The sequence below is a fragment of the Meleagris gallopavo genome, chromosome 1 (assembly GCF_905368555.1).
Source record: "Meleagris gallopavo chromosome 1, MGAL_WU_HG_1.1, whole genome shotgun sequence".
Classification (NCBI taxonomy): domain Eukaryota; kingdom Metazoa; phylum Chordata; class Aves; order Galliformes; family Phasianidae; genus Meleagris; species Meleagris gallopavo.
Window position 1 is genome coordinate 187,772,185 of NC_139404.1, and position 25,761 is coordinate 187,797,945.

The following is a 25,761-nucleotide window of genomic DNA, read 5'->3' on the forward strand; positions in this document are numbered from 1 at the left end:
ACAGCTCAGACCTTACAGCTATCCCAGCTCAGGGTGACATTGCAGATTGCTATTGGGTCTCATGGGACAGCTTCTGTAGGAATTTCCCTGCAGTCCCTTCTGTACCATCCTCCCAGTATGACCAGTAAATGTGAATGGAAAAAAAAGAAAAGCATGCATGTGGGCACCAATTGTACCATATGAATTGCATAAGTGTTTGACATTTTTAATTAAAAAGTTACTAAATTCAGAAGCAAGCATAAATCTCACAATAATATCGATTTCATTCTAGTAGTTTTACAATTCCACTTTAACTAGATTGAATTCAACCTTTCAGTAGATTTTATGACAGACTTAAAGGGAGTCAGAGCTCAGGAATGGGGCAACTGATGTCTTTTCAAAAAGGTCAGCCTTGACTTCATGCAATCATAAAATCACAGAATCATAGAAAAATAGAGTGGTTTGGGTTGTAATAGACCTTAAATACCATCCAGTTCCATGGGCTTATTGCCCCCCACCAGCTCAGGCTGCCCAGAGCCCCATCCAGCCTGGCCTTGGGATGGGGCACCCACAGCTTCTCCGGGTAGCAGTGCCAGGGTCTCACCATTCTCTGAGTAAAGAACTTCTCTCTGACATCTAATCAGCATCTCCACTCTCTCAGTTTAAAACCATTCTCCCTTGCCCTGTCACTATCTAATGATGTGAAAAGTTGCTCTCCCTCCTGTTTATACACTCCCTTTAGATACTGGAATGTTTTAATGAGGTTTCCCTGGATCCTTTTCCAATCTGAAGAAGCCCAGCTCCCTCAATCTTTCTTCATAGAAGGGGTGTTCCATCCCTCTGATTATCGTTGTGGCCCTCCTCTGGACTCACTCCAGCAGCTCCACTCCATGCTGCCCCATTCTCCTGCAGGTAGCTGTGCTCTCAGTTTCTCTGAATGTCCAAACGTTAATAGTGAGCTTTAAATTTACTTATCCTCAGTACAGATTTGCCCAATGCTCCAAAAGATGTCACTCAATCTATAAATACTCTAATTAATTTCACTGTGTTAACACTAAACCTAACCTCAAACCTCACCTCCCCAATCATCCACATCACGTAATTACCCAGTTGCACTCAGAATGATACTTAAAGCATGAGACTGGACAAATCTTTTACCACTTTCAGGCAATGACCTTCCCTTATGGTAGCACTATGTCAGTCACCAATCCACATAAGGAATGGAGACAATTACTTTATGTATGGCTGAGTTCTTATTCCAATAGACTGTTTTCCAAAGCATTCACTGCAGCAGTGTTACAAAATGCTGTAGGGCAAATTCAGAATCCTCCAACAGTGAGAAGGAATGGAGATGAAAACTTTAAATGCATCTTCTTCAGCTCAATGGGATTCAGTCAGATGCTGAGTCTCACTCTTCCCACGCCTTATATCTAAGCCAATGCTCTGTGCTTTGCTGGGCATAAAGAATATGAAACATGAAGAGTAATTTGGGATCTATTTCTTTCAAATAAAAGAGAAGCTATTACTGAATTCCCTTGAAGGCTTGAAGAAAAGGACTAGAAAAATTAAAAGGCTGAACATAATTAATGAATACTCATTTAGAATTGGCTATCATGCAACATCTTGGAAGCTAAATGTACAGCTGAAGAGGGTATGTTATAAGGAGAAAATGGGCTCTGGTGTGAGCTCCATGTGCACATTGTCAAGCTGGGGGGAAGGATAGAGCTATTGCTGCAAGGATGTCCCTTCAAGTGTGAAGTGATGACACCTGCCAAAAGCCCCCTGAGCAGTAAGGTCAGCTGCAATAGGAATAACATGTTAACGTGCATGGTTTGATTCCAGTTGTGCCCATCTGCATAAATCTTATTAATTTGCTCCAGTAGAGTCCCTCTGCATTAAAACACGTATTAGCAAAATCACAACCTTGCACTGAAAATTCAAGCAGACCACAGCTGGAAGTAAATGCAAAATCTTGCAAGCAGAAAACGTAAAGTAAGTCATTAATTGTAAGAGGAAACATGACAAATGATTTTAAATTAAATAATATTTGCATGATTTTAATTAGCAAGGATAATGTTTATTTTATTTACATAGAAGTAAAGTTCTGGATACATAAATTCCAACCTACATAATTCAGTTGCCATAACAACTTGATACATTTATTCTCTTGTGTCATTTTGTATTGCATGAGTGCAGCTTTTTTTTTAAACAACAACAACAAAAAAAAAAAAAAAAAAAAACCCACAATTACTTTGGTTGCTCCAGTTAGCAGTGCAGTGTAGCAGAGCCTCCAATTGCCCATTTACTTTCCCAACTCTGTACCCCCTCAAATGGACCCATTTCAATTAAATTGCAATTAATTAACTGCTTATGTTGCATTTCTAGCTGGTTCCCTGTAACAACCATAATGAGAGAGACTCCATTAATTAATACAAAGTGGAAGAAAAAGATGTTATCAAGAGTAGACAACATGGATTCTCCAAGGGGAAATTGTTCTTGACCAGACTAGTAGCCTTCTGTGGTGTCATGACCAGATGGGTAGATGAGGAGAGAGCAGTGGGTGTTGTCTATCTTGATTTCAGTAAGGCTTTTGATACTGTCTCCCATAATATCTTTGTGGGTAAGCTAAGGTATGGGATAGAAGAACAGACACTGAAGTGGATTGAGAACTGGCTGCCTGGCAGAGCTCAGAGATTTTGTGATCAGTGGCATAGTTGTTGGAGGCCTGTAGTTAACGGTATTCCCTAGGGATTGGTAGTGAGTCTTAATCAACATCTTTACCAATAACCTGGATGACAGGGTAGAATGCACCCTTAGCAAGTTTGCTGATGATACACAACTGGGAGGAGCAGCGGACGCACCTGAAGGCTGTGCTGCCATTCAAGAAGAACTGGTCATACTGGAGAGTTGGGCAGGGAGGAATGGGAAGAGGTTCAGCAAGAGCAAGTGTAGAATCTTGCATGTGGGGAAGAATAAACATCAGTACCGGCTAGGGGCTGACCTGCTCAAAAGGAGCCCTGTGGAAAAAGACCTGGTTGTCCTGGTGGACAGCAGATGACCATGAGCCAGCAATGTGCTTTTGTGACCAAGAAGGCCAATGGTATTCTGGGATGCATTAAAAAAAGCATGGCCAGCAGGTTGAGGGAGGTGATCCTCTTCCTCTACCCTGACTTGGTGAGACCAAATCTGAAGTACTTTGTTCAGTACTGGGCTCCTCATGTCAAGACAGGGAACTGCTGTAGAGAGTTGCCCAGTAGAGGGCAACAAAGATTATTAGGGACCTGAAGCATCTCCGGTAGAGACTTGGTACTCTTCAGCCTAGAGAAGAGAAGACGAGGGGGGATTTTATCAACGTTTACAAATGTTGAAAAGATGGGAGTCAAATGGATGGGCCCAGGCTCTTTTCAGTGACAAACAAGGGGCAATGGAAACAAATTGGAACACAGGAAGTTCCATGTGAACATAAAGAAGAAATTTACTTTGTGTATGACCACAACAGGTTGCCCAGAGAGGTTGTAGAGTCTCCTCTGCAGATATACAAAAATTGGTCTGGACACTTTTCTGTGTAGTCTACTCTTGGGAGCCTGCTTTAGCACTGAGATTGGGCAAACTCATCTCCAGAGATCCCTTCCAATCACTACAATTCTGTGATTCTGTGTTATACTGCATGAACTGATTGGCAATCATTGTTCCATACAGCTAGCATGGGGTGACCTCAGATTAGACATAATGGGGTATTTATGAATTTAAGTTTGTAGATGGAGAAGAAGCAATGTTAGGACTCTTGTGGATAGCCTTAGACTTTGGGGGAAACTCTTCATTTAGTGCTAACTCTGATAGCCTTTCCTTCAGCCAAGAGAGCCATGGCAATTGCTTTCAGAGGACTGTCCCCCTCTGAGTTCTCAGGAGAAGCAAAAGTGTGTATATGTTACCACACACTTCTCAGGACAAGCTTCAACACAGTATTTTTGCTATGACAGGCAGTTTCTCTCTTTTTGGTTTGAGGAGGGTTTTTAAATTAGATCATACTATTCCTCCTCATAAAAAGTATGCATATTATGTTAAAGTGAGACTAATATACAAGGATGACTCTGAAAGTAATACCTCCTATTGTTTTATGTTGGCCCACAGTGTCAGAGGTGGATGTTGGTGGGATGGCAGTAGAGGCTGAACCTTCCCACCAATATTCCATTACATTTTGTTGCCCTGTGACAGATGGCAGCAGAGGGGCAGTCTGACAAAATAGCATCTGACATGGAAGTGTGTATGAAGCAAAGGTGTGTGACTGAATTCCTCCTTGCAGAAAAATGACACCCACTGACATTCATCGATGCTTGCTGAAGGTTTATGGAGACCAAACAGTGGATGTGAGCACAATGAGGTGGTGCATTTCAGCAATGACAACACTGGGAACACTGGGAACACTAGGTCACCTCCTCTGGTGCTGATTTTTACAAGCATGGCATGCAGGCTCTTGTTCATTGCTGGCAAAAAAGAACAGGTAGGGGTGGTGACTGTTAAACAACACATTTTTTGTAGCTGAGAATTTGCTCTATCAAATAGTGCTGTCATGCTTTTTGTATCTGTTGAAGTTTCTGTGTAAATTAATAGGAGGCATTCTATTTGAAGCAACCTACGTGCATATGTGCATGTATATACATATACATATGTATGTATAATACAGTTAGAACAACCTCAAAAAAAGAGGAATGCTCAATAAGGCTGGGCACTGCATGATAACCTTGTAGGAAATGCATTTAAACGGACAGTCACTCAGATAATGTGACTGAGTTCTGATTTATCTCATAATGCACTGCAGGTCCACAGCAGATGCAAGAATAGAAACCAGTCTCCTCTCTCCAATACTGGCCCACACAGTTTCTTTGTACATATACACACATCCAGAGAAATTACAGAGAAAACTACTCACATTTCACTTGAGATTAACTGAAAATCTTTATGTGTTTTTTTTTTTCTTGCCAGAAATTTAAGTCAGTCTACTTAATAGCCTTAATAAAACCAGCCCCATTTTGAGTACAGGACTGATATGTCACAGTGATACTTAGGAAGACTAAAGGTATTTTACACTAATGCAAGGATATAAAGCCAGTATTAAAGACAAGGAGGAAGAAATAACCACAAAATCAAAACCCTAAAGAATACTGTAATGACTTTTCCTTCTTGACAGTTTTGCTGGAAGCATTCTAAACCTTAGTATAAAGAGTATTTGTTTTGGCCAGAGCCATAGGGAGGGGAAGTAAGCAGTGACTGTCTTTATGCTGGCAGGCTGCCTTGCCAAGTCATGGCTCTGCTGAGCTGCACAATCATATATACTCATGCTGACATGCAAAAATACATACTGCAGCTAAACAAAACCTTCGGCAAAACACAGTGCCACTTCTCTTCATTCAGCACGTCTCCTACAGAGCACTCCAAAATGCTTTGCACGTAGATATATAAAAATGGAAAAGGACTTAAAAAGTAAGTTAAGTGCAATGACTCAGGTCATTAAACTGCGGAATACGTCATCGTGCTCCACAAGCGATGATAAACTGAAGAGAATGTAAAGTGAAAGGGAAAACAAATATTCCCGAGATGCTTTGCAGAATGCTGGGTCTCCATGGAGGTGCCTGTTTTGTGACCACGGTCACGAGTTAAATACTGGATAAGGATCTGTCACTGTCTACTGAAGAGATGGCATAAGCCTGTGCTTTCATATGAGGACTCCAAGAGTTATTAATGCTAGCCACTGAGAAAGGTTATTACAAAGTTATAGACCACTCAGGGTTTTTAGCTTCTGTGAGCTTGTGACTGTAGCAGTGTAGATGTGTAAGGGCAGTTGTAACTGCACTAAATAAACAACACTGGCAACTGCATCAGGAGACGAGGAGCAAATATCTCACATAGCAGGCAGTGCCAAGAGTGACAAGAGGAAAGTTTCTGAGTCCGTTTAACACTCCTGTGATATATACCACCATATATCATCCATGTTGTTCATGCACGTCTCCCTTGAGATCTTACAGGGATAAGAAACTCCAGAGTTGCCAGCGAAAGCTAATTTTTCTCTAATTGAGAAACAGTGCTCTTGTCACAGCACACTGACACCATGGTCCAGATAACACTAGTAGACAGGGTGCCTAAATGACAAAACAAATTCAGTCCCAGAAGAACCATATTTGACTCTGCAACACTGCACACTAAAGCTGTTTGCAGATTCATGCATTTGAAATGTGTCTAGGCCGCCTAGATGTGTCTTTCTCTTCCTTTTTGGGTTGTGTGTTCCATCAAGTTGACTGACTCAGGTGTAGGTGTATATATGGGTTAGAGGAATGCTGGATGAAAAGCTTGTTTGAAAATATTTTCAGTGTTGATGAAAGTTTGCTTGAAATATCCTCGATCATCTTTATATTCTAGTTAAATTGTAAGGAACAAAAAGATCTTTTTTTGAGAGAAGAAAATAGTAGGGATCGTGCAGGGAAGCAGTATGAGGCCCTTTTAAAGGAGCACAGACATAATAGCAAGAACTGCACCTCTGCAACCCCAGTTCTCATTAGTAGGGTGTCCAATTCCAGCTCTGGTTGTATTCTGAAGCCTTGGAGAAACACGGATAGTTGTTAGTGCCAAGAGCACACAACTCTGCTATTCTTTGTATATACATACCGTTCTTTGTAACCTATTGTGTTATTAGCACGAGGCCAGCTTTGCATTTCACTAATTCGTAACCAAAGCTGAAGTTAGGCAAACCATCTTCCTGATAGCTGCTTGTGTAACACTGAATAAAACAGTGTTCACAAGAGGTGCTCCAAAGAGCCACATTCAATTCTAGTCTTGTACTCTTCAAAACTACTGGCAAAGACACATTTTCTACTATTCAGACAAATAGCTGCAATCACTGATGTCATTTCAAAGTTTGACAACATCACACCGCCTGTTTTCCTGGATGTGGTGAACTAAGAACTTTCCTTCATATGTTTGTGACCAGCAGTCTGGTCACAATTCATAAAGACAATGCAGGCCTTCACCACTGTTTGGCTGGGCTTGAAGTCTCTTGTTTTTCCAAGTTCACTACAGTTTGAACAGAAATCTTCAGCCCTCCTTTCTGCTCAGCATTGAGCAAGGGTGTCAGATCAGCCCTCCCCTCCCTGTGATGGCTGTCACAGAACAGAGCATCAGTACAAGGAGTTTTTGGTCCAAGGGTCACCATAAACTGAGACTGAAGAGCAATATATGAATTCTAATTCTCAGAAGTGACAGAAATGTTCAGTGTGAGCACAGATATGTGTGTCTGTGTCAGGCACATTACCTAAGTGGGATCAAAAACAAGGAAGCCAACTAAGGAATAAAGAGATACTGAGTAAAGAAACAGCATTAAGAAGTATGAATTTAACAGCAGAAAATTGGCTGTTTCAAGCAACAGCATACTCAGCATCCTTCATACTGAACAAGCTAGTTACAAGTTTCCTGCTGACCTAGCAAAGACACAACTGGGTGCCCTGGGAGCATTTATTGTCAAAAAAACACAGGATATCTTTTAAAAAAAAAAAAAAAAATACTGATTACCTAAGTGGAGGCATATGTCTTTCACAAGTCTTCCTACTCCTTAGGAAGAGACAAAGCTGTTTTATTACCTCTGCTTTTCTACAAAGTACCACAACACCACAAAACGTGTGAGAAGACACCAGTCTGATGTAAGGGATGACCTGAAAGCACTCAGCAGATCCTTTCAGGCCTTCTCCTTGGAATTAAGGAATTCCAAAACACAGTGAGCAAACTTATTTTAGTATCTCATCAAAACAATAATAATTTATGGTGGCCGTTGCTATTTCCACAGAGTTTCAAAAGCCTTTTCCAAGAAAAGGGATTTCAGATCCACTACATGTGTTGCTCCTGATTTAATCTTTTTTACTTTGTACAGCTGTTGTCTCTTTCAGAAAGTTTTAAGGCAGATGACTACCTGAAAGTGCTGAGCTACAAGCAAAAAATAAAAATGCAGTGACATGGCAGTATTTTAGAAATTCATGTAATCTCCTCTACACTTGTGAAAAGGGCTAGAGAACTTGGAGAACCTGGAAAACCTTTATAAGTTTGATTTTTCCTTTCAGCAAAGAAATTTTATGCAGCTGCAACAATGGGCTGAACACTAGCAGGGTTATAAATATCCTTGGTTGAAGTGACGGATCCCCATCCTTGGAGACGCTCAAATTCAGGCTGGATGGGACTCTGGGCACCCTAATCGAGCTCTGGGTGTCCCTGTTCATTGCAGAGGAGTTGGACCAGATGACCTTTAAAGGTCTCTTCCAACTCAGATGATTCTGTGATTCTATGATACTGTATAAAGTCTGAACTGACCAAAAAGCAGGAAGATATGATCTGTCAAACAGAGGCTGGACTGCTGAAATCATTCACACAGAACCGTTAGGGTGTTCATCCTTGTTTTTGGTTTTGTTTTTTGTTTTTTTTTTTTGGTCAACATAATTGTATAGATCTATGCAGGTTGATGAAAGAATGAGTTTCATTAACCTGATATTCTTCCAACACCCCATGTTTAAAAGGATATTAAAAATTTGTATTCATAAATCAGCTGTAAGACCAGTTTTCTATGGTCTGGGAATCAGCCCCTCACACATGGGTGAGGTTGCAGATATTCCAGCCTGAGTGTCATTCCTTTGTGCTAGTACACAGCACCAAACTATCCATTTCACTACAAGATGACAGAAGTTGAAGAAGCACAAGCAAGCCTTCTCCTTCTGATCAAAAGAGGGAGAATGTCAAAAAAGTCATGATTGTTATGGCAGCAACCACTTATCTATGGGATAAAAACAATATTAATGATGAAATTATACAGTCTTGCAGCTCTTTCTGAAGAGTTCCTTAGTTTCATAAAAGTTCCATGATGTTCCAGGATAGTTTCTTATTGAAAAAGTCACGAAAAGGAAAAGGGGTGGAGGTAAACAACAACAACAACAAACAACGTATGAGACATGCGGAATTGATACAGGAAATGGCATGCCCTCGAAGTAAGATAGAGTGGTTTTTGTATGGAAATGTGAAAGTCAGCAGAGGCTTCCAACAGCAAGAAAAAAACACTGTTACAGAAATAAGCAGAGGCAGAGATCACCATTCAAGGCTGTTTGACTGGGTATATGGACTGCATAGGAGAAAGAAACATGCTCCTAAAGGCTCTTTCTGGGAAGGAGGAGAACGGATAGGAGCGAAACCCATGTCTTATCAGAACAGAAAGATCTACAAAAAAAGCTTTATTTGCACTCCACCTAAATCCTATGATAGAAAATAAGCAGTAGCCTTTTGTTTCTGTCCTCTGAACTGGGGGCAATTTTCACCATAACCTGTAACAGCTTGATAGTTAAACAGTCAAATAAATAAAATGTACAAGCCTGAAAATGCACAAAGTCTTGTGGTTCTTCATCATGTCACTTGTAACTGCATTATACACATAAAGTATGAAGAAAAAGTGAAATCTTAGAGTTGACAGTTTTGCTTTCATTTCCTAGTTTGTTGCCTTTGGGATTGTATTTATTGTTTGTGAAAACCTGCAAGTACCTGTCCCAGTTTATAAAAATCTAAACAAAGCAGAAAGGATATTTTCTCTTACATATATATTTACCTTACCAAGCAGAGATATATGAAACTAGCCAAGAAATCACTCTCAGGGTGATCTTTATATGATTCAGAAGTCTTGGGGTAATAGCTTTCTTTATTCTTGGGAATTATTGAAGAAACATTTTAATAAAGAAGTTTTGGTAGACAGCAGAAATATATAATGGTCTCTTAAACCTATCTATAGAGACTCGTCCTTTGCACATGGAGGGCAGTGAATTCTCTGGCTTAGCAGCTCAGATTGGTGAATGATCAGAATTAATAAACGTGCAAGTAAGACAAATTGCTCTGAAATATTTTTAGAGTGAAACTTAACTAGTGTAGAGTCATCCCTGAATATCAATTTTACAGAACTCTTAACCATTTTACAGCGCAAAGAACTGTATTTTTAAGGGTTGATGTATTTTTTTTTATTATTTTTTTGCAAGTGGTAAAAATATAACTTCTCAGAATCTTACTAAAAACATTGAATTATATCACATATACATTGGAGGAGCCACTAGCTTGTGGTGGAATCCTCTTGGGTTATTTCATTATTTTTAAGTTAGTAATTTTTTCAGAATATTATTCTGGTAAAACAACAGGCCTTGTTGCAACATAACCCATCTTGGAAAAGAAGATAAAATATGGCAAGTTTATGAGTGCTTTTTACTAGATAATACTTTCATATATAGGCTACGGTATCTTTTTACTTTGATACCCAAAGTTGAATTCACTCAATAGCCTGACCTCAGTGCTTATCACAATGCAGACTCACTGCTTAATTAAAAGTGGTTAATATTGAGTCATATTTTCATTGGGGAAAATTATTGTTTCTAGTCCCTAGCAGATGTCCTGGCCTGCTCCCAACCCTTTGCAGATGCAACAGCAAATCCCAGATCAGAAAACTGTATAGAGGCTGTTTGATAGGCATATTATATACAAGTGAGAAAAAAATAAACACTATGGTGGATGTGGTTCTTTCGTCACTGCTCATCTAGATTAGTGTGCTTAATGCCAAGATCCCAGTTCTTCTCTCCTTCCCACTAATTCCCGTAGGAAACAATTGTCAAACTGAATAAAACTTCCCTGTCAGAAAGGTCCTATCAGATCACTGAGTCCTCTAAAATCTCATGCAAAACGCACTAATGTTTTGGTGATGTTAAAATAATAAGCAAGGGCAACATAAGAAAGGCTTTGTTTGTGATCATGTCTAACTTTTCAAGCACAAGTTGATGGCAAAAGGAGAAGGATGTCTGTCTTGAGGACAAACAACAGGGGACAGAAATTGTCTCTTTAGGGAATGACACAACATACAATATTGGGCTTATGTGGATAATTTTGGTAGTGCATGGCATGGGGTGCCCTCTGTGAGCAGAGCCCAAAAGTTGTTTTATATCAGATTAGAGAGGTAGAAGAGGGTCAGTTGGAGAAAAGTGTTTTTGGTCTGCTTTTAGTTCTCACTGCTCTAATCTGTTAGTACTCAGCAATATATTACATTGATCTCCCTTATGTTGCGTCTGTTTTTCCTGTGACAGTAATTGGTGTGTGATTTCTCCATGCTTATCTCAACCCAGGAGCCTTTTCTTCATCATATTTTCTTTCTCTGTCCCGTCAAGAAGTAGGAGTAAGAGAAGAGTGTGGTGGTGCTGAGCTGCCCATCATTGATAAACCAGCAAAAAAAGAATCAGAGAATCAGAAAATCATTATGACTGGAAAGACAACTGTCAACCCATTCCCCACCATGCACACTAAACCATGTCTTTCAATGCCACATTTCCACATTTCTTAAACACTTGCAGGGACAATGACTCCACAACATCATTGGGCAGTCTGTGCCAATGCCTAACATGCACACAGCTATACTCTCAGCATCAGGCCCTCGTCTAAAAACTCCCCTTCTGTAGAAATTTGAGGTAAAGAGGAGAGAATCCCGTGCTCTGGAGCATTTCTACCCCACAGAATGACATTGTTCTGTATCCATATAACTTTCTGGTTTGAAATTCAAACTTTAACTGACCACATTAGAACACACTCAGAAGCAAGTCTAAGATGATATTTAACAGACGTGCTGGCACTCATGCTATTGACAAGCTACAGAACAAATAACAAATTTATAAATAGAGACTCAGCATGGATACCCAGTGTGGGTAAGACATTTAGTTGCAGCTACTTATAAATAACATTTTAATAACACAATGACTTTGCAGTTATCCATTTCTAAACACTATAAAACCACTTGAAAAAGCAAGTGTATAAAATAATCTCTGCAAATGAAGCATACCTTCCTATTAATACACAGAAAATAAAATTGCCAAATTATTTTCTAAAAATATCCCCATGAAGTCAAGGTCCAGTGTTGTTTTAAGAATTACCTACTTATGTTACATATTCTTGGGTGCAGAAGGGACAGAAAGCAGCAATACATGAACCAAGATGTCACCACTACCCATACCCTATAAAAAGACTTGTGTCTTCTTGAAGGAGAACTCAGTGCCAAACAGAATTGGCTATGGTACAAAATCCACCCACAGAAATAAATTGCATTTGATCAGATAAATGTACACCGTAGGAGCTAAATCTAGGGAAGAAACACATAAAATTGAATGTTTTGAACCTTTTTAATGAAACATTATGGTTGATCATACCTAATGACTCTTGCATATTAAATATAACTTAAATGGGATCAGATTTGGCTCTTGGGAGAAAACCAAGCCATACAATTTGTAGCTTTGTTAACTGGGTGCAGCTTAATTTAGGATGCACCCCGTTAACAAAGAAAGAAAGCAAACCAAAATCCAAAGAGACTGATTTTTTATATGCATATATAGAAGAGTCTTGCACCCTCAAGTCTTTTAGACAAGCTGCTAGCGTGAAACAGATTAATGGTTTGATAATTGCAACGTGCAGAAGATTTTTAAGTAAGGGTTTAACTGCTGGAACTTCTAACAAGCTGACTTACAGGACAGAGAAGTAATTATGATGTTTATAAAAGCTGAGTACAAGCATAGCAGGCATTCCTGAAAGCAAGCAGGAATAGGAGGATTCATTTTGCATGCTGCATTTGACTGTCTTTGCAAAACAAGCTATGAAACATAAGAAATGAATGGAACAAGAGGTTAAATGGGGAGCTGGAATCTTTGGAGACAGTCTTGAAGCGATGATATCACCCTGAGCTGAATGTAGATTGTGCATATGAAATCAGTGTGCAATGATCAAGCTTGCAGAGTAATTGCAAATGATTCTCGTTCAATAAGCTGAAAGCATCTGCACCGTATGCCCTATAAGAACAGAGTCCTTCCATGCTATGGTACAGGGACAAGCAGACCTTTACCTGCCAGATTTACATGTGAGATTGACAGCCAACTGTTCTTCTCTTCCACCTCCATTTTCCTCCAGAATAAAGGTCAAAATACTGCTGACTAGAAATAAGTAGCAGTGGACATAAAGCTAACAAAGAGGTTAAAACAAGGCTAAATTTATGTCTTATAATGAGCTCTGGAGCTGAGCACAAGCCTGTAGCTTTAAGCACTGTTACTATTGTCACAGAGCAATTCCATTTTTGTTTTACCAGATGGATACCTCCATCTAGGTATTTTTATGTTCTTCATTATTGCAATTTCTGAGCGTCTCACAGTTTTAATTGCATCTATCTACACAGTTTTTAAGGGAGGGTCTTCCTTTATCTAGTGACTGTTCAACACCATGCAGTGTTCTTATAGGGAAGAACTCTTTTTCCAAGACAAGTGACCATTTGCTAAGCAGATGAGCCACGCTCAGCCCCTGTACACCTACTCTCAGACACCAGGAACCAGCTGATCTCAGCTGCACAGCTGCAAAGCTTTGACAGTAGAAGCAAGCACCTATCCGCAGCCTTGTCTGTAAGTGGGTAGGGTGAAAGAACTCTTTTGATAAGTGGAAGACCTCAGCTTAAACCATATCTAGATGAATCACTATCTCACGTTTCCTAAGGGAGAAAATAATTCAGCCCTTTCACCAATGGGGACAGTTTAAGAGCCCTAATTTCAAGAACACACTTTCAAGCTGTGAAAGCTGGTCTTACAACACTGGTACAACGAAGTAATGAAGCTCTTTGGCAGCAATCAAACTGCAAACAAACCCTGTCTTCACGATTTCCAGCAGCAGATTGGGCACATCCCCAATCAGCATGCTAGCTGTGGTGGATACTGTGCTGAATGTTTATAAAATAAGGTAATGCTGAGTTTCCTAGCACTGAATGTTTTCTGTGCTCCTAGTCCAAACAAATTAAGATTAGATTTGCAAAATGGCTAAAACACCCATTATACATGCTTTCACTTTTCTTACTCCTCCCTGAGCATCTGCTCCGGGCTTCTGCTACATGGACAATATGATGTTACTTGATTTAAGCCAATACAGTCATTTTATTACTGTGACTTGAAATGACTCAGCTTAAAAGTGGTTGAGATCAGAACTCTGGATACACATTATTTTCTTAGTGTCAGCTCTCCACAGCCATCCTCTCAAGGCAGCTACTTGGCATTTGGTTGTTTCCTAAAGACGCATGTCTGAAGCATATCAATCAGCTCAGTGCCTGAGCACTATCAGCATCCACAGACTGCATGTTCCTGGCATACCTCCTCAATTAGGCAATCTCAGAGCACACTTTGTCTGCTATGTGCCATCAACCCTTGAGCTGAATGCAACATCCTGCTCGTTCTAGTATTCCCCTAAAAAAGTTTAAGAGGAATGAAATCAAAGCTCCTGTAGAAGTGCCGTATGTACTATGTACTTGAATTAGTTATCTTACCATTTTCTTTTATGCCTTATGCAGATTTGAATATAATTATGGTAGTGAAGGGATGGGAGAAAAACAAGGAGAAGGGCTTTGTATCTATCGCTCTTCAATAATGATGGTGGGCACATGCTGAGGATGGAAGATTCCACCCTTGGGTATGCCCAAGAAAATATAATACGTAAATACTAATCAGAACAAAAACTAAGAAAAGAGTCTTCGCAGCTAATCAATTAAATCTCAAAGCTACAGTCACATGTCAGTATTATGTCCCAATAAAGACTGAATTATTCCACATCAATTGGAAACACTGCAACAAGAAAAAGCAAAATCATATCTGCTGGTGTGATGCTTAGTGCATGGTCATGGATGGCAAAAGAATCATTACTCACTCCTCTCTGACTAAGAAGGGAATATGGATTTCCCTCATCCTTGGAAAAGACCCCAAGTAAATAACTTCTTCATAAGGAAAGTTTTATCATCAGTGCTTTTACACACTGCAGAATAAGTCTTTCAGGACAGACTTTCTAGCAGTGAGGGAATAAATTACCTGGAAAAGTTTTGGGCTCTCCATCATGGAAGGTTTTAAAGAACAAGTAAGACAAAAATGTCAGGAACGATTCAATTACATTTGATCTGTCCAACAGTAAAAGAATGGACAGCATGATTTTTTAAGGTCTTCTTCAGAGCTATATTCTGGGTTTCCTATATCACAGATAACTTCTTGGGCTTTTCTGTTTATTACCTGGCATGTGACGTTCACTTCTTGCTGTATGTATATATGAAACATGTAAGAGTCTTCAAAAGTAGAGCCCAGTAAACATTTGGTGAACTTGCCCCCAGTTAGTTTTACTGGTTCTAAAGCAGTCTACTAATTAAAGTTGATTTTATCAACTTTGAATTACTGAAGGGAAAACAACAGGGATAGATTCATACACACACACACACACACACACACACACACACACACACACAAAAAAAAAACAGTCATATATATCCTTCTTCCTTTCTTATTCCCTAGCACCCACCCACTGAAATTATTTTGATCTATGATATTTACATCCTTGCCAGATGCATTACAAAATATATTTCATCTCTGCACTGGGTAAAATGCAAAAATAATATGATGGTAGGAAATATTGCATCTGGAAACTGCAATGCCATCTATCATTCTAATATATAACAAAGAACTTAGTGTAAAAGTAAAAATCAATGGTGTCGTTTAAATATGTATCAGAACATTTAATGATTTCATAAGGATCAGGAGCTCCTTCAGGTCAATACCTGAACAGTACAGAGTTTAAAAGGAACAGGCAAATGAAGAAAGCAGTGAGAACAAAAAAGCAGTAGTAATTAACACTGGATCCCAGCATGCTTTGTTAGAGCACTACAAACAGTGGAACTATGTGGTATCGTTCATGTCAATCTGGACACAACTGGTTCTGGCATACATGGTGAGCTAATATATTTCCCCAAGTTCTCAATATGCTTTTTCAAAATCACTGTCCCAGAGTTAGGGAGATGCCTGTCTTCTGAGGCACCCTCTGAGAATGACGGGAGTTTATAAGATGGTTTGTGACCCTTTCATTAACTGATGAAGATCCTAAGAGGTAAGGTCAAGCATTGGATTAGTGATGACCACTATGGTGACCACAGGTGAGAGGAGAGAAGGTTTAAAGACTGGCCATCTCTATGAAACCAAGGGAAATCTGCAAACAACAAATCTAAAAAGTTTCCTGTTATCTAAAAGTCAACATTTTGAGAAAAGTAAATATATCAACACAAAGGAGGGATCACTGGATGCCTGACCTGGTCAGTGAAAGCTAGTTATCCTTTTTTACCAACAATTAAGACTGGAACATAAATACAGAAAAAAGTACCAATTTGTATAGAAAATTAATAAGGAAGGTTTCAGTTGAAAGTAAGGCATGAAAAGAGCCTGGCCTCTGGACTGAATGAACATTATTGGGAATTTATTGCAAAGGAACACTGCATGAAATAAGGGAGGTATTTTTTCTTATCATAGAATCATAGAATGGCCTGGTTTGAAAAGGACTTCAGAGGCCATCTAGTTTCAACCCCCCTGCCACAGGCAGGGTTGCCTACTAGTAGACCAGGCTGCCCAGAGCCACATCCAGCCTGGATCAGATTTGGAGCATGTAGAGGATAGCAAATAGGAAAGTACAAAACCATCAGTTTCCGTAAGGAATTGACCATGAATCAGAATTTAAGTCATAAATTATCCAGCTACATTTTCATTAGGAAATTCTCATGGAAAACAATATACTGTCTGGGATATGTACAGCAGCTATATTCAGCATGTGCTAATCAGTTCTGATTTGAAACTGCTCATAGTACGCTGTGCTGTGAAAAGGAAAAAACAAAAGCTTACACTTGTACTCTGTTTTGCCTGCAACTAATCACTGAAAGCATATATAGGTATGTTTTTCAAAGGGACTAAACTCTTCTTGCTCTCATTACACACTGTACAGGTAGACTACAAATTTGAAAACGAGAGTACCTTGAACACTCTGACTGCCAGCCTCCTAGCTTGAAATGGTTATTCTAGTTTCTAAACAAGAGCTTTCTATTGTTTGAGGGAACTGGCATTGTTTAGCTTGGAGAAGACAAGGCTCTTGGGAGACCTCATTTTGGCCATCCAATATTTGAAGGGAGCATATCAACAGGAGGGGGAATGGCTGCTTACAAGGGTGGATAGTGATAAGACAAGGGGGAATGGTTTTAAACTGAGACAGAGGAAGTTTAGGTTAGATATTAGGAGGAAGTTTTTCACACAGAGGATGGTGACACACTGGAACAGGTTGCCCAAGGAGGCTGTGGATGCCCCATCCCTGGAGGCATTCAAGGCCAGGCTGGATGTGGCTCTGGGCAGCCTGCTCTGGTGGTTGGTGAACCTGCACATAGCAGGGGGGTTGAAACGAGAAGATCATTGTGGTCCTTTTCAACCCAGGCCATTCTATGATTCCATTATTCTACGATCATTTTCATTAAGTTAGCAAAGTTCAGAGTTAGTCCAATATATTCCTTTAATAACAGCATAGGATTTGGAGCTTAAATTCCCTTGGATAGAAGCAGGAACTGACCCCTTAGCCAGCAATGAGGTTGTGGAAGGTAGGGTTGAGAATCAAGCACTTTGACTGGAATAAAAAGAGAGTATGTTTTCCACTGTCTTTTTCAGACACTTCAAGAGATGACATGCTGAAATACTATTGCACCTTTTTAAAAGGTACAGCTTTGTGGGGGAGAAGAAAGACAGAGATCAGCTAGTTGTGTCTTCAGACTGTGACTCAAATGTTAAATCATTCATGGGATATACCCTACATTAATGTTAAGACTCATTTGCTCTAATTTCACTCAAAATCTGAAAATGCTTGCTCTCATTAACTCTGAAAGCTTCTCTAGCTAATTTTTACAATACATTTCTTCATTTCTTCAGAGAGTTTGGTTCTAGCTGCCTGCAATTCTGATTTGTCTTTTTAAAGAGTTACATATAATGTGTCACGTAGAATTACTTTTTTTTTTACCTGAGTTTTACATTTTTTTGAATGAGGTAAGGTCTTTTAAATAAACAGTGATACTTTTGGAAAGTGCTGTGGACAAGTATTAAAATTCTTCTCCGTATCAAAAATGGAATTTTTTATAAATTTCCCTTATCTTTTTTTCTGATGTGGAGGTTTTGCTTTTCATGCCCACTCTCACCTCTGTCTTGCTATTTAAGAACTGAATAATATATTGCTTCGTTTTCTGTTGTTTTATGGCAGGTTGAGGGAAGGCTGAGTGTTATTCGAGGATGAGAAGGATTGGTTCGTTGGTTGTTGAAGTACAAACATGTGGCCAGACAATTAATTCAGATTGCTAATTCAGTTAATAATCTTGAGGTAGGCAGAGGCAGATTTGAGCCAGTGGTGATGAAGAGCCTGTCTGTGGCATGGGGATTGGAACTCGATGATCCTTGAGGTCCCTTCCAACCCAAGCCATTCTATGATTCTAACAGAGGTTTTGGATCTTTTAACTAGCTACAGAAGGAAACCAAAGTTGTATAACCTGCTTCTATATATCTATTCCTCATACAGAAGTGATTTTGGTTGACATCTATGTGCACTTGAGCTACACAAAAGTACAGCCTAATGTCAGTCCAACACACATGATAAGTCTAATTATAATTTTAACACCGGGTATAATCACTAGAGTATTAATGATCTCAGCTGTAAGTAGCAAGTAATGGAGATTTATTCTCTTTTGAGGACAAGCACACACACCAAGTATCATGTAAAATACACTAAGGATGAGAAAAGAGGGTTTTTTTCTTCTCATTTGACAGTTGGCACTTAGAAGGATGAAGGACATATTCAAAGTCAGAGAGATAACACAATACATCTTCCATATCTTCAACTAATTCCTTAATTGAGGTGCCTCTTTCAATCTTAAGTCATTGCCTGGCATTAGTCAGGCTTGAAACTTCTCACACATTATACATATTTTCATTCTTAATCTGCCCAGTTACCTCTTGGCTTTTCTGAAGATTTTCATGGCCTGTAGCAGGAGATGTTGTCTTCTCCCATTTCTCTGCAACTTCATTTGCTTCTTCTATCTTTTGCTCATAGCTTTTCTGGGAATTTAGCAGTGTTACTTCATAAAACTCTTGGATATCTGTTTGTAAAGAGAGAAAGTAAAAGGCATTATTTGATATGTCGGCAATGAATCCCTGGTGTTTATCTCTGGCTGATATATATTTACATACTTTCTGAAGATACATCATAATGGTAAACACATATAACACTTCTAGCAGAGAGCACCACAAATTTGTTTTCTAAAATGTCAATGAGATTCCTGAGGCACATTCTCATTTTTAAAGTTCTTTAAAATCATTTCAAAGAAGTAAAGGAATAATAATTATCAGGAAAGATTCAAGAAACTTATTACATGTACACCCAAACTGTATAAGTAGAACAGAGCCTAACAGAGATGTAAATAAGTCACAGATCATTTTGATGAGTAAGCTAGAAATTTGCAGATGTAAAATACTCTAATAGAAACTCATCAGATACCTGCCCCAGACATCTGGCCCACCCATAGCCCCAGCTGCAGGTGCATTTGGGATTTTTTATTAAATAGGATATAGAATATTAAGGAGCATTTTGTGGGCTAATCACTTCAATCACTTCAGTTCAGAAGTGGCAAATTAATGTTGGGTTTCAACCAAGAGTAAGTAAGAAAACAGGTCTTTATATCCTGTTCACATGTTTCAGGGAGAAAGATTACATCTACTTGTTTACCCTTTGGGACTTCTAAGATAGGAGTGGCTATAAAAACTACTATGCTTTTACTAGGTACCTCTCTCTAATGTCTGCTACCTGAGGTGTAAAGAATCTAGCAAGGCATAATTCTCAGGAAGCAATTGTCAGAGAAAGCAAAGAAGGAGACAGAAACCATTCTGGTCTTTGGCAATGAAATTAAAATTATTTCTGAGAATTTATATTTCATATTGCTAAGAGCATTTAATTTCATCATTAAAGTTAGGAGCTACTTTTAAATTAAAAAGCTATAGGACAATTGCAATGAGAGTGGGAGTTCCTCTATTCTCACTGAGGGGCCTTCTTACCATCATTCTGAATTTGTAAACCGAAGAAATACATGTTTCATTTCCAGCTCAATTTAAATTACAACTGAACGTAAAACACACCTGACTAATACGCAATTATCTCTATAGGAATGCTTTGCAGAAATAAACTAGAAGTTGCCCTCTGGTACTGCTATTCTGATGGCTTGGTCGTTGTTATCAGAGCATTAACTGGGTTGGTGGTAGTTGAGGAACAGCAGAACAGTGCTTTCATTCCAATGTTAAAGACTATCTCGACCAAATATGTTCATTAAAACTATTGTGAAAGCCATATTTGCATCTGTATGCATGTGTGCAATATAAATATAAAAAGATGTCTGTTAATAAAAGTCCTTATCTATTCCAAGAAGGCTGTGGGCTTTTTCCACTGGAAAAATTATCATTGGTGCACAGAGAAGAACATATCAAGAGTACTTAGGCAGTTGCAGAAGAAAGCACAAAGGATTCACTTACTTGGTTGCTTTTAAATTCCATAAGCTACAATTGCTGTTTCTATTGAACAAGGGTAGTCAGTGACTTGCAGTCAATCAAAGCAAGCGTAAAATAGGATCTGTAATTTGCTCTGAGTAAAATCTGCTCTGCCAAGTGATCTCCATTATGTCAGAGATACAATCAGCCTTTAGGAGGGAAAAGCAACTGAATGCTACTGAAGATGGAAAAAGAGGTGTAACAGAGATGAAGGGATCAAGCAGGCATAGAATCAAGTTTGGAGCAGTGGTTTTAAAAGGTGGGAGTGTGGTAACAGCACTATATAGCAATCAAAAAACAGTCTATCTCATGGTGGGAACTTACAGAAAGATAAATCAACAAAGAGAGTAAAGAATTACACAACTCAGATCTCTGTCAAGTATTTATTGGCACCATTTTCTCTCCCTTCTGTGAAAACAAGTTCAGGTTTCATTTAGAAATGGCAATATTACTAATGGTGAACTGAGTAAGAACAAAGCATCTCCCTTGTTTTGGTACCAGAGGAGCAATTCTATCCTCTCTTTTACTCCAAACATTTTGTCAAGCAGCAAATTCATGTTTGTTTAAAGTGTCTGTGAGTCTCATTTGTTCATTTGGTTCTTAAGTGTTGACTTACTTTATTTAATAAACTCTTCTTGTTGTACCCTTAACCTTGCCCAAATGTTTTGTCAGTTTTGCTGCATAAATATAAATTGATCAGAAAAAAAATTATGTATTCCTATATGAAATAATCCTAAAGATACTATGATATATTTTGTTTTGGATAATTCCATCCCTTGAAAGCAGGGAAACAAATTTTATCTACATCAGCATGTTAAGAAAACACATAAGTATCACTGTATAATTGTCCACAGACAAGTATAGAGTACATCAGTATATCTGTGCTCTGCAGCTGAATTCCAAGGACACTCTTCTCCTTCACTTACATTCCTGTATAAGAATAAGCAAGATCTAACCCTTATAAGATATTCAAAGGAGCACTTTACTGCAGTTTAAAAAATACATATTAATCATTTAGGCTCAAATGTGAGTTGTGCTTACTCTTAACTCACTTTTTTTTAATTTAAATGACAATAATTTGGAGAAGATTAATAATTGGAGATGACACAATGACCTACTCAAATACAAGAGCAACCTTTCTTTCAGCCAGCAGCTACACAGAAGGAAATACAACTGATCAGACAAAACTGACTGGCTGCCTAACCTGGGCCATTTCTTCATTTTAAGTGTTGGGTTCAGCAACCCTAAGACTATAATTCTAGTGCAATTTCTGTTCCAATTTATATGCATCGCAGTATCCATTCATTATAGCAAAAAGCTACAATTCTTGCAGCGAAGGGGCTAAACAATATAAAAAGGCAAAAATTTTGAATAGCCTAAACTAATTTCTGTCTTCTGTGGCTGGTTTTCACCAGCATTCTAATGAGAAAAGAATAGATAAAGCAATACAATTTCTCATTCATCTCTAAGCACTTCAGCACCAGAAAAATAGAAGTAATTTGAAGGAAATTCAGACAAAGACAGATGATTAAAGGTCTGAAGAAGAACCAACTTTTAGAGAAAGATTAAAGAAAGAGAATTATAATAACAAACACATTTATATTTCCACTCATTTCAAAGCAAAACAAACATTAAGGACCATATAACACTGCCTGATAAAATTGCACAAGGACTCAAAGAGAGGCAAGCCAGCAGGGTTGACCTGTGGAGGCCCATAAATGAGTACAAGAGCATCGACCACTTAGTGATCAATAATCTACTTGCAGTGTCTTCAGAATCACCAGAGGATTCAAAAGAGTGCTATTTCCTTATTATAAGAAGTCCTCTTTGCAGAAGCAAGGAAGATTAGATGCAGCTGCCTGATCAGATATATTATTACATTATTGTTAATCCATAACTATAAACCAGAGGGTTGTGCTGCCATCCAGGGGGACATCAATAGGCTGGAGAAATGGGCTGACAACATTATCATGAAGTTCAGTGAGGAAAAGCGTAGGAATGAAGTTTCAGTCTCATAAAGCTCTTTCCAAATTCTGGGAGAAGAGGCAGTGGGCACAAACTGGAACACAGGAGGTTCCCTCTGAACACCAGGAAGCACTTCTGTGCTGTGTGGATGACTGAGAACTGACACGGGTTGCCCAGAGAGGTTGCAAAGCCTCCTCCTTGGAGACCTCCAACTATTGCCTGAACATGGTGCTGGGCACTCTGCTCTGGGTGTCCCAGATGGAGCAAGGATGGGACAAGATGGACTCACAGACCCCTTCCAACTTCAGCCATTCTGTGATTCTGTGAAATCTGGACTGATTTTCTGATGTGCAGGAATGTGGCAGGAGTTGGTTACTCCTAAAATCTCCATTTCTGAGACTCATTACTCTAAGTTTAAAGGCAGGAGGTGGTTAGGATTTGCTCCTATTCCTATGTCGTGGCACCCTCTCTATTACTGACACATCTTCAGCTGTGTAACTCAGCATAATCCAGCTGATAGCACCAAGGCTGTATCAGTTATATGAGGTGACTTTGGCATCTGTATGATTTTCACCTATGCAGAAACACACTGGCAGATATCAGTGCTTTTTGTACACATTCAGCAAATTTAGACATTAAGGTGCATGCCAGAGCATCGAGCAGTTGGGATTACAACACTTTCATACCAGCTGATCTGTAGCTGCCCTTTCCATGTACCTAATTTATGAAAAGAGTTAACACAGGAGAACCTCAAAAGATGAGTTTTCCAAAGTGATATGTTTTAAAATGCAGAGATGCCTAACCTGAGCTGGTGCAGATCTACAAGACAGTTGTACAGAGAGAGTAGATTTGAAAGGTGCCAAAATCATTTAGGGTTCTGAAGAAGGGACATAAAGAAAATCACAGCAGGAACAAAGAGAAAAATCTCTTATATCATTTGCATTTACAAAAAATGAGGGGAGGAAGAGGAAAGACTTTATCCAGTAACTAACAAGCTGATGCCAGGCTTTCTGGCACCATCTATATTTCATAGAATACAAACAATTAAGCCTAAAAGGATAATCTTGTACATCACTTAGCCTGAAGTTGTACTGCATGTGTCAGCAAATGCTGCTTCCCCAGTGACTTGACAGTACATGTGACCGCTTGTAACAGAGCAGTTCAAACTATTCCATGCACCACACTTTAGCCAAAGTCCACTGAACTTACATACACCTATCCACCGCAGCATGTTTTGACCTCCAGGAAGAGAGTATGCTGTGATAACAGCTGCTCCAAAAGCTGTTACCTTCTTCTGTGTAATGAGAAGGAGTTTCCTTTTGACATCTTGTTACACGGCCTTCTTCCCGACATTGTCCTGAGACCATGTAGAAATGGCACCAGTGATATTTGTAGCTGTTGTCTGTGGCTTCTGCAGATGGCTGTACATTTTTGCAATTAACCACAGCGTCATTAACAATGTAGAATCCCATTACCCAAGAAACAAGTTCTCTCTGCATTGTATTTCCATGGACACTGTTTGGGTATTGGAACTAATATTCCGAAGGACAAAAAGAAAAGGTTTGTTGTTTTTTTTTTTTCTTCTCCTTCTGGAGGTCCTTAGCCCTGAAATTCATGTTCCCTAAGTTGTGCCAGTGCCCTGACTTGTTTTGCGGTATAACTCCCATCTGTTTTTCCAGGGCATTCAGGGACAAGCTGGAATGGGGATCTGAGGCAACATGCAAACACAAGCTGCTTCCTTTCCAGGAAATTTGGGGCAGTCTTTTTGTCTATACATAGGATAGTATCTGATATGTACCTTTTAATGTCGTGTAATCCAGCACAAATGGCTAGTGTTTGGCAGAACTCTGCAAATCAAAATAAAGTCAATTGTTATAGGATCTTGTTGCAAGTCTGTTTTTTAACTAAGGGAACATTGCTGTGTACATCTAAAAGGCATCATTTATATCCTGGGGAGCAGATTATGCTGGGTCAGCTTCAGCCATCTGGTCTGAATTATTAGGTAGGAGTAAGGGTGCATGGTGCTGTTCAAGAAGGGAACTGATTCACGTGGTAGAAGTAGTAGGGAGGAGATCAGAGATCATACCAGCCTGCCAGTAAAGGGCTTTAAAGATCCAGCCCATGGAAGCAGTCCAAGGAGAAGTTAAATGACGCACTTCACTGAACACACTATGTTTTGTGGCTTTTACAAGCAAAAAAAATGTTTCCACAATGAGTTAAATAACATTTATGAGATAAAGAAAATAAAAAGCAAGAGAAGAGAAAAAGAAAAACCTTGAAATTGGATGAGTTTTCAACAAAAGCAGGGCTATGGCATGTATGCTCTGGGAAACATGGCAGATCTCCAGTTATCAAGCTGGTACATAGCTTTTAAGTCATGGTGAGTCCAAACCTGGCTCCATTAGTGTCCCTTGGTGCAGAGTAGTGAAAAATTCCTTTCCTAATTCAGCAGTACCTCATCCTCGAGATTGCACATATATTTCTCTTTGGTCTGCACTAATATAGGTGGTGTGAGATTCAGCGATAAAGGAAAAACTCAAAGCTTGCTATTTGCAATTGGCAGAGGTAGCACCAAGGTATATCAAGTCAAAATGAAATGTAGCTACCCTGAGACAAGGTTTTCAGGTGTAAGCTTTTGATGCCTGAGAAAACAGATGCTAACACAACAGAAAGATTTGCTGCAGGAGAGAACAGGTCTTATTCCACACAAGCAGTGAAACACTGCAGTGCAAGCCAGGGAACAGTCCTCTGTCAAATGCCTGCAGGTGACAAACGATCCTAAATCTATTAAAAGCTGCATAGTCTGGGAGAACATGTACCAAAGTGGAAAGTAGGAAATATAATTTCTGTCATTAACCTGTCTTGATTGTTGGTCTTGAGCAAATCCTAAACATGTGGCACAGATGGCCTTTTGAAATCCCTTCTATCCTGAGTTATCCAATAACCCTACGATCCTTTGCATATTTAGCTTGCAAAGTCTTTAGGGCAGAAACCACTACTATCTAGGCAAGGACCTTAGCAAAATCAGATCCTTTTATCAAATGTGCTGAACATTTTATTGAAGTGTGCTGTAATAAACTAAATTGTTAGCAATTAATAAATTTTGATGTAGGGAAAATATATTGTGGAGTACTTCTAGTTTTGTAATATATCCCAAATACAATCAGAGCTTACCCAAAATTCTCAGCTACAAATATCTGCCTCAAAGGCAGCTGTCCAAAACCCAGTGACAATAAAATATTCAACACATATCGCTGTGCACAGGGAAACAAAATAATTACTGCAGTCCTTTCTATGTGAGCAGTGTTTAGGATAACAAGTGAAAACTAGGAAGTGA

General features: G+C 39.1%; 1 protein-coding gene across 12 annotated transcripts in view; it reads right to left on the reverse strand.

The window, feature by feature from the left end:
* DLG2 (discs large MAGUK scaffold protein 2) overlaps positions 1–25,761 on the reverse strand; it is a 1,005,161-nt gene that overhangs the window by 862,800 nt on the left and 116,600 nt on the right. For all 12 annotated transcript variants that reach the window (XM_085216429.1, XM_085216427.1, XM_085216435.1 and 9 more), the window contains one exon: positions 18,876–19,021. In XM_085216429.1, the coding sequence (XP_085072555.1) occupies positions 18,876–19,021 (146 nt within the window). The remainder of the gene's footprint in view (positions 1–18,875; positions 19,022–25,761) is intronic.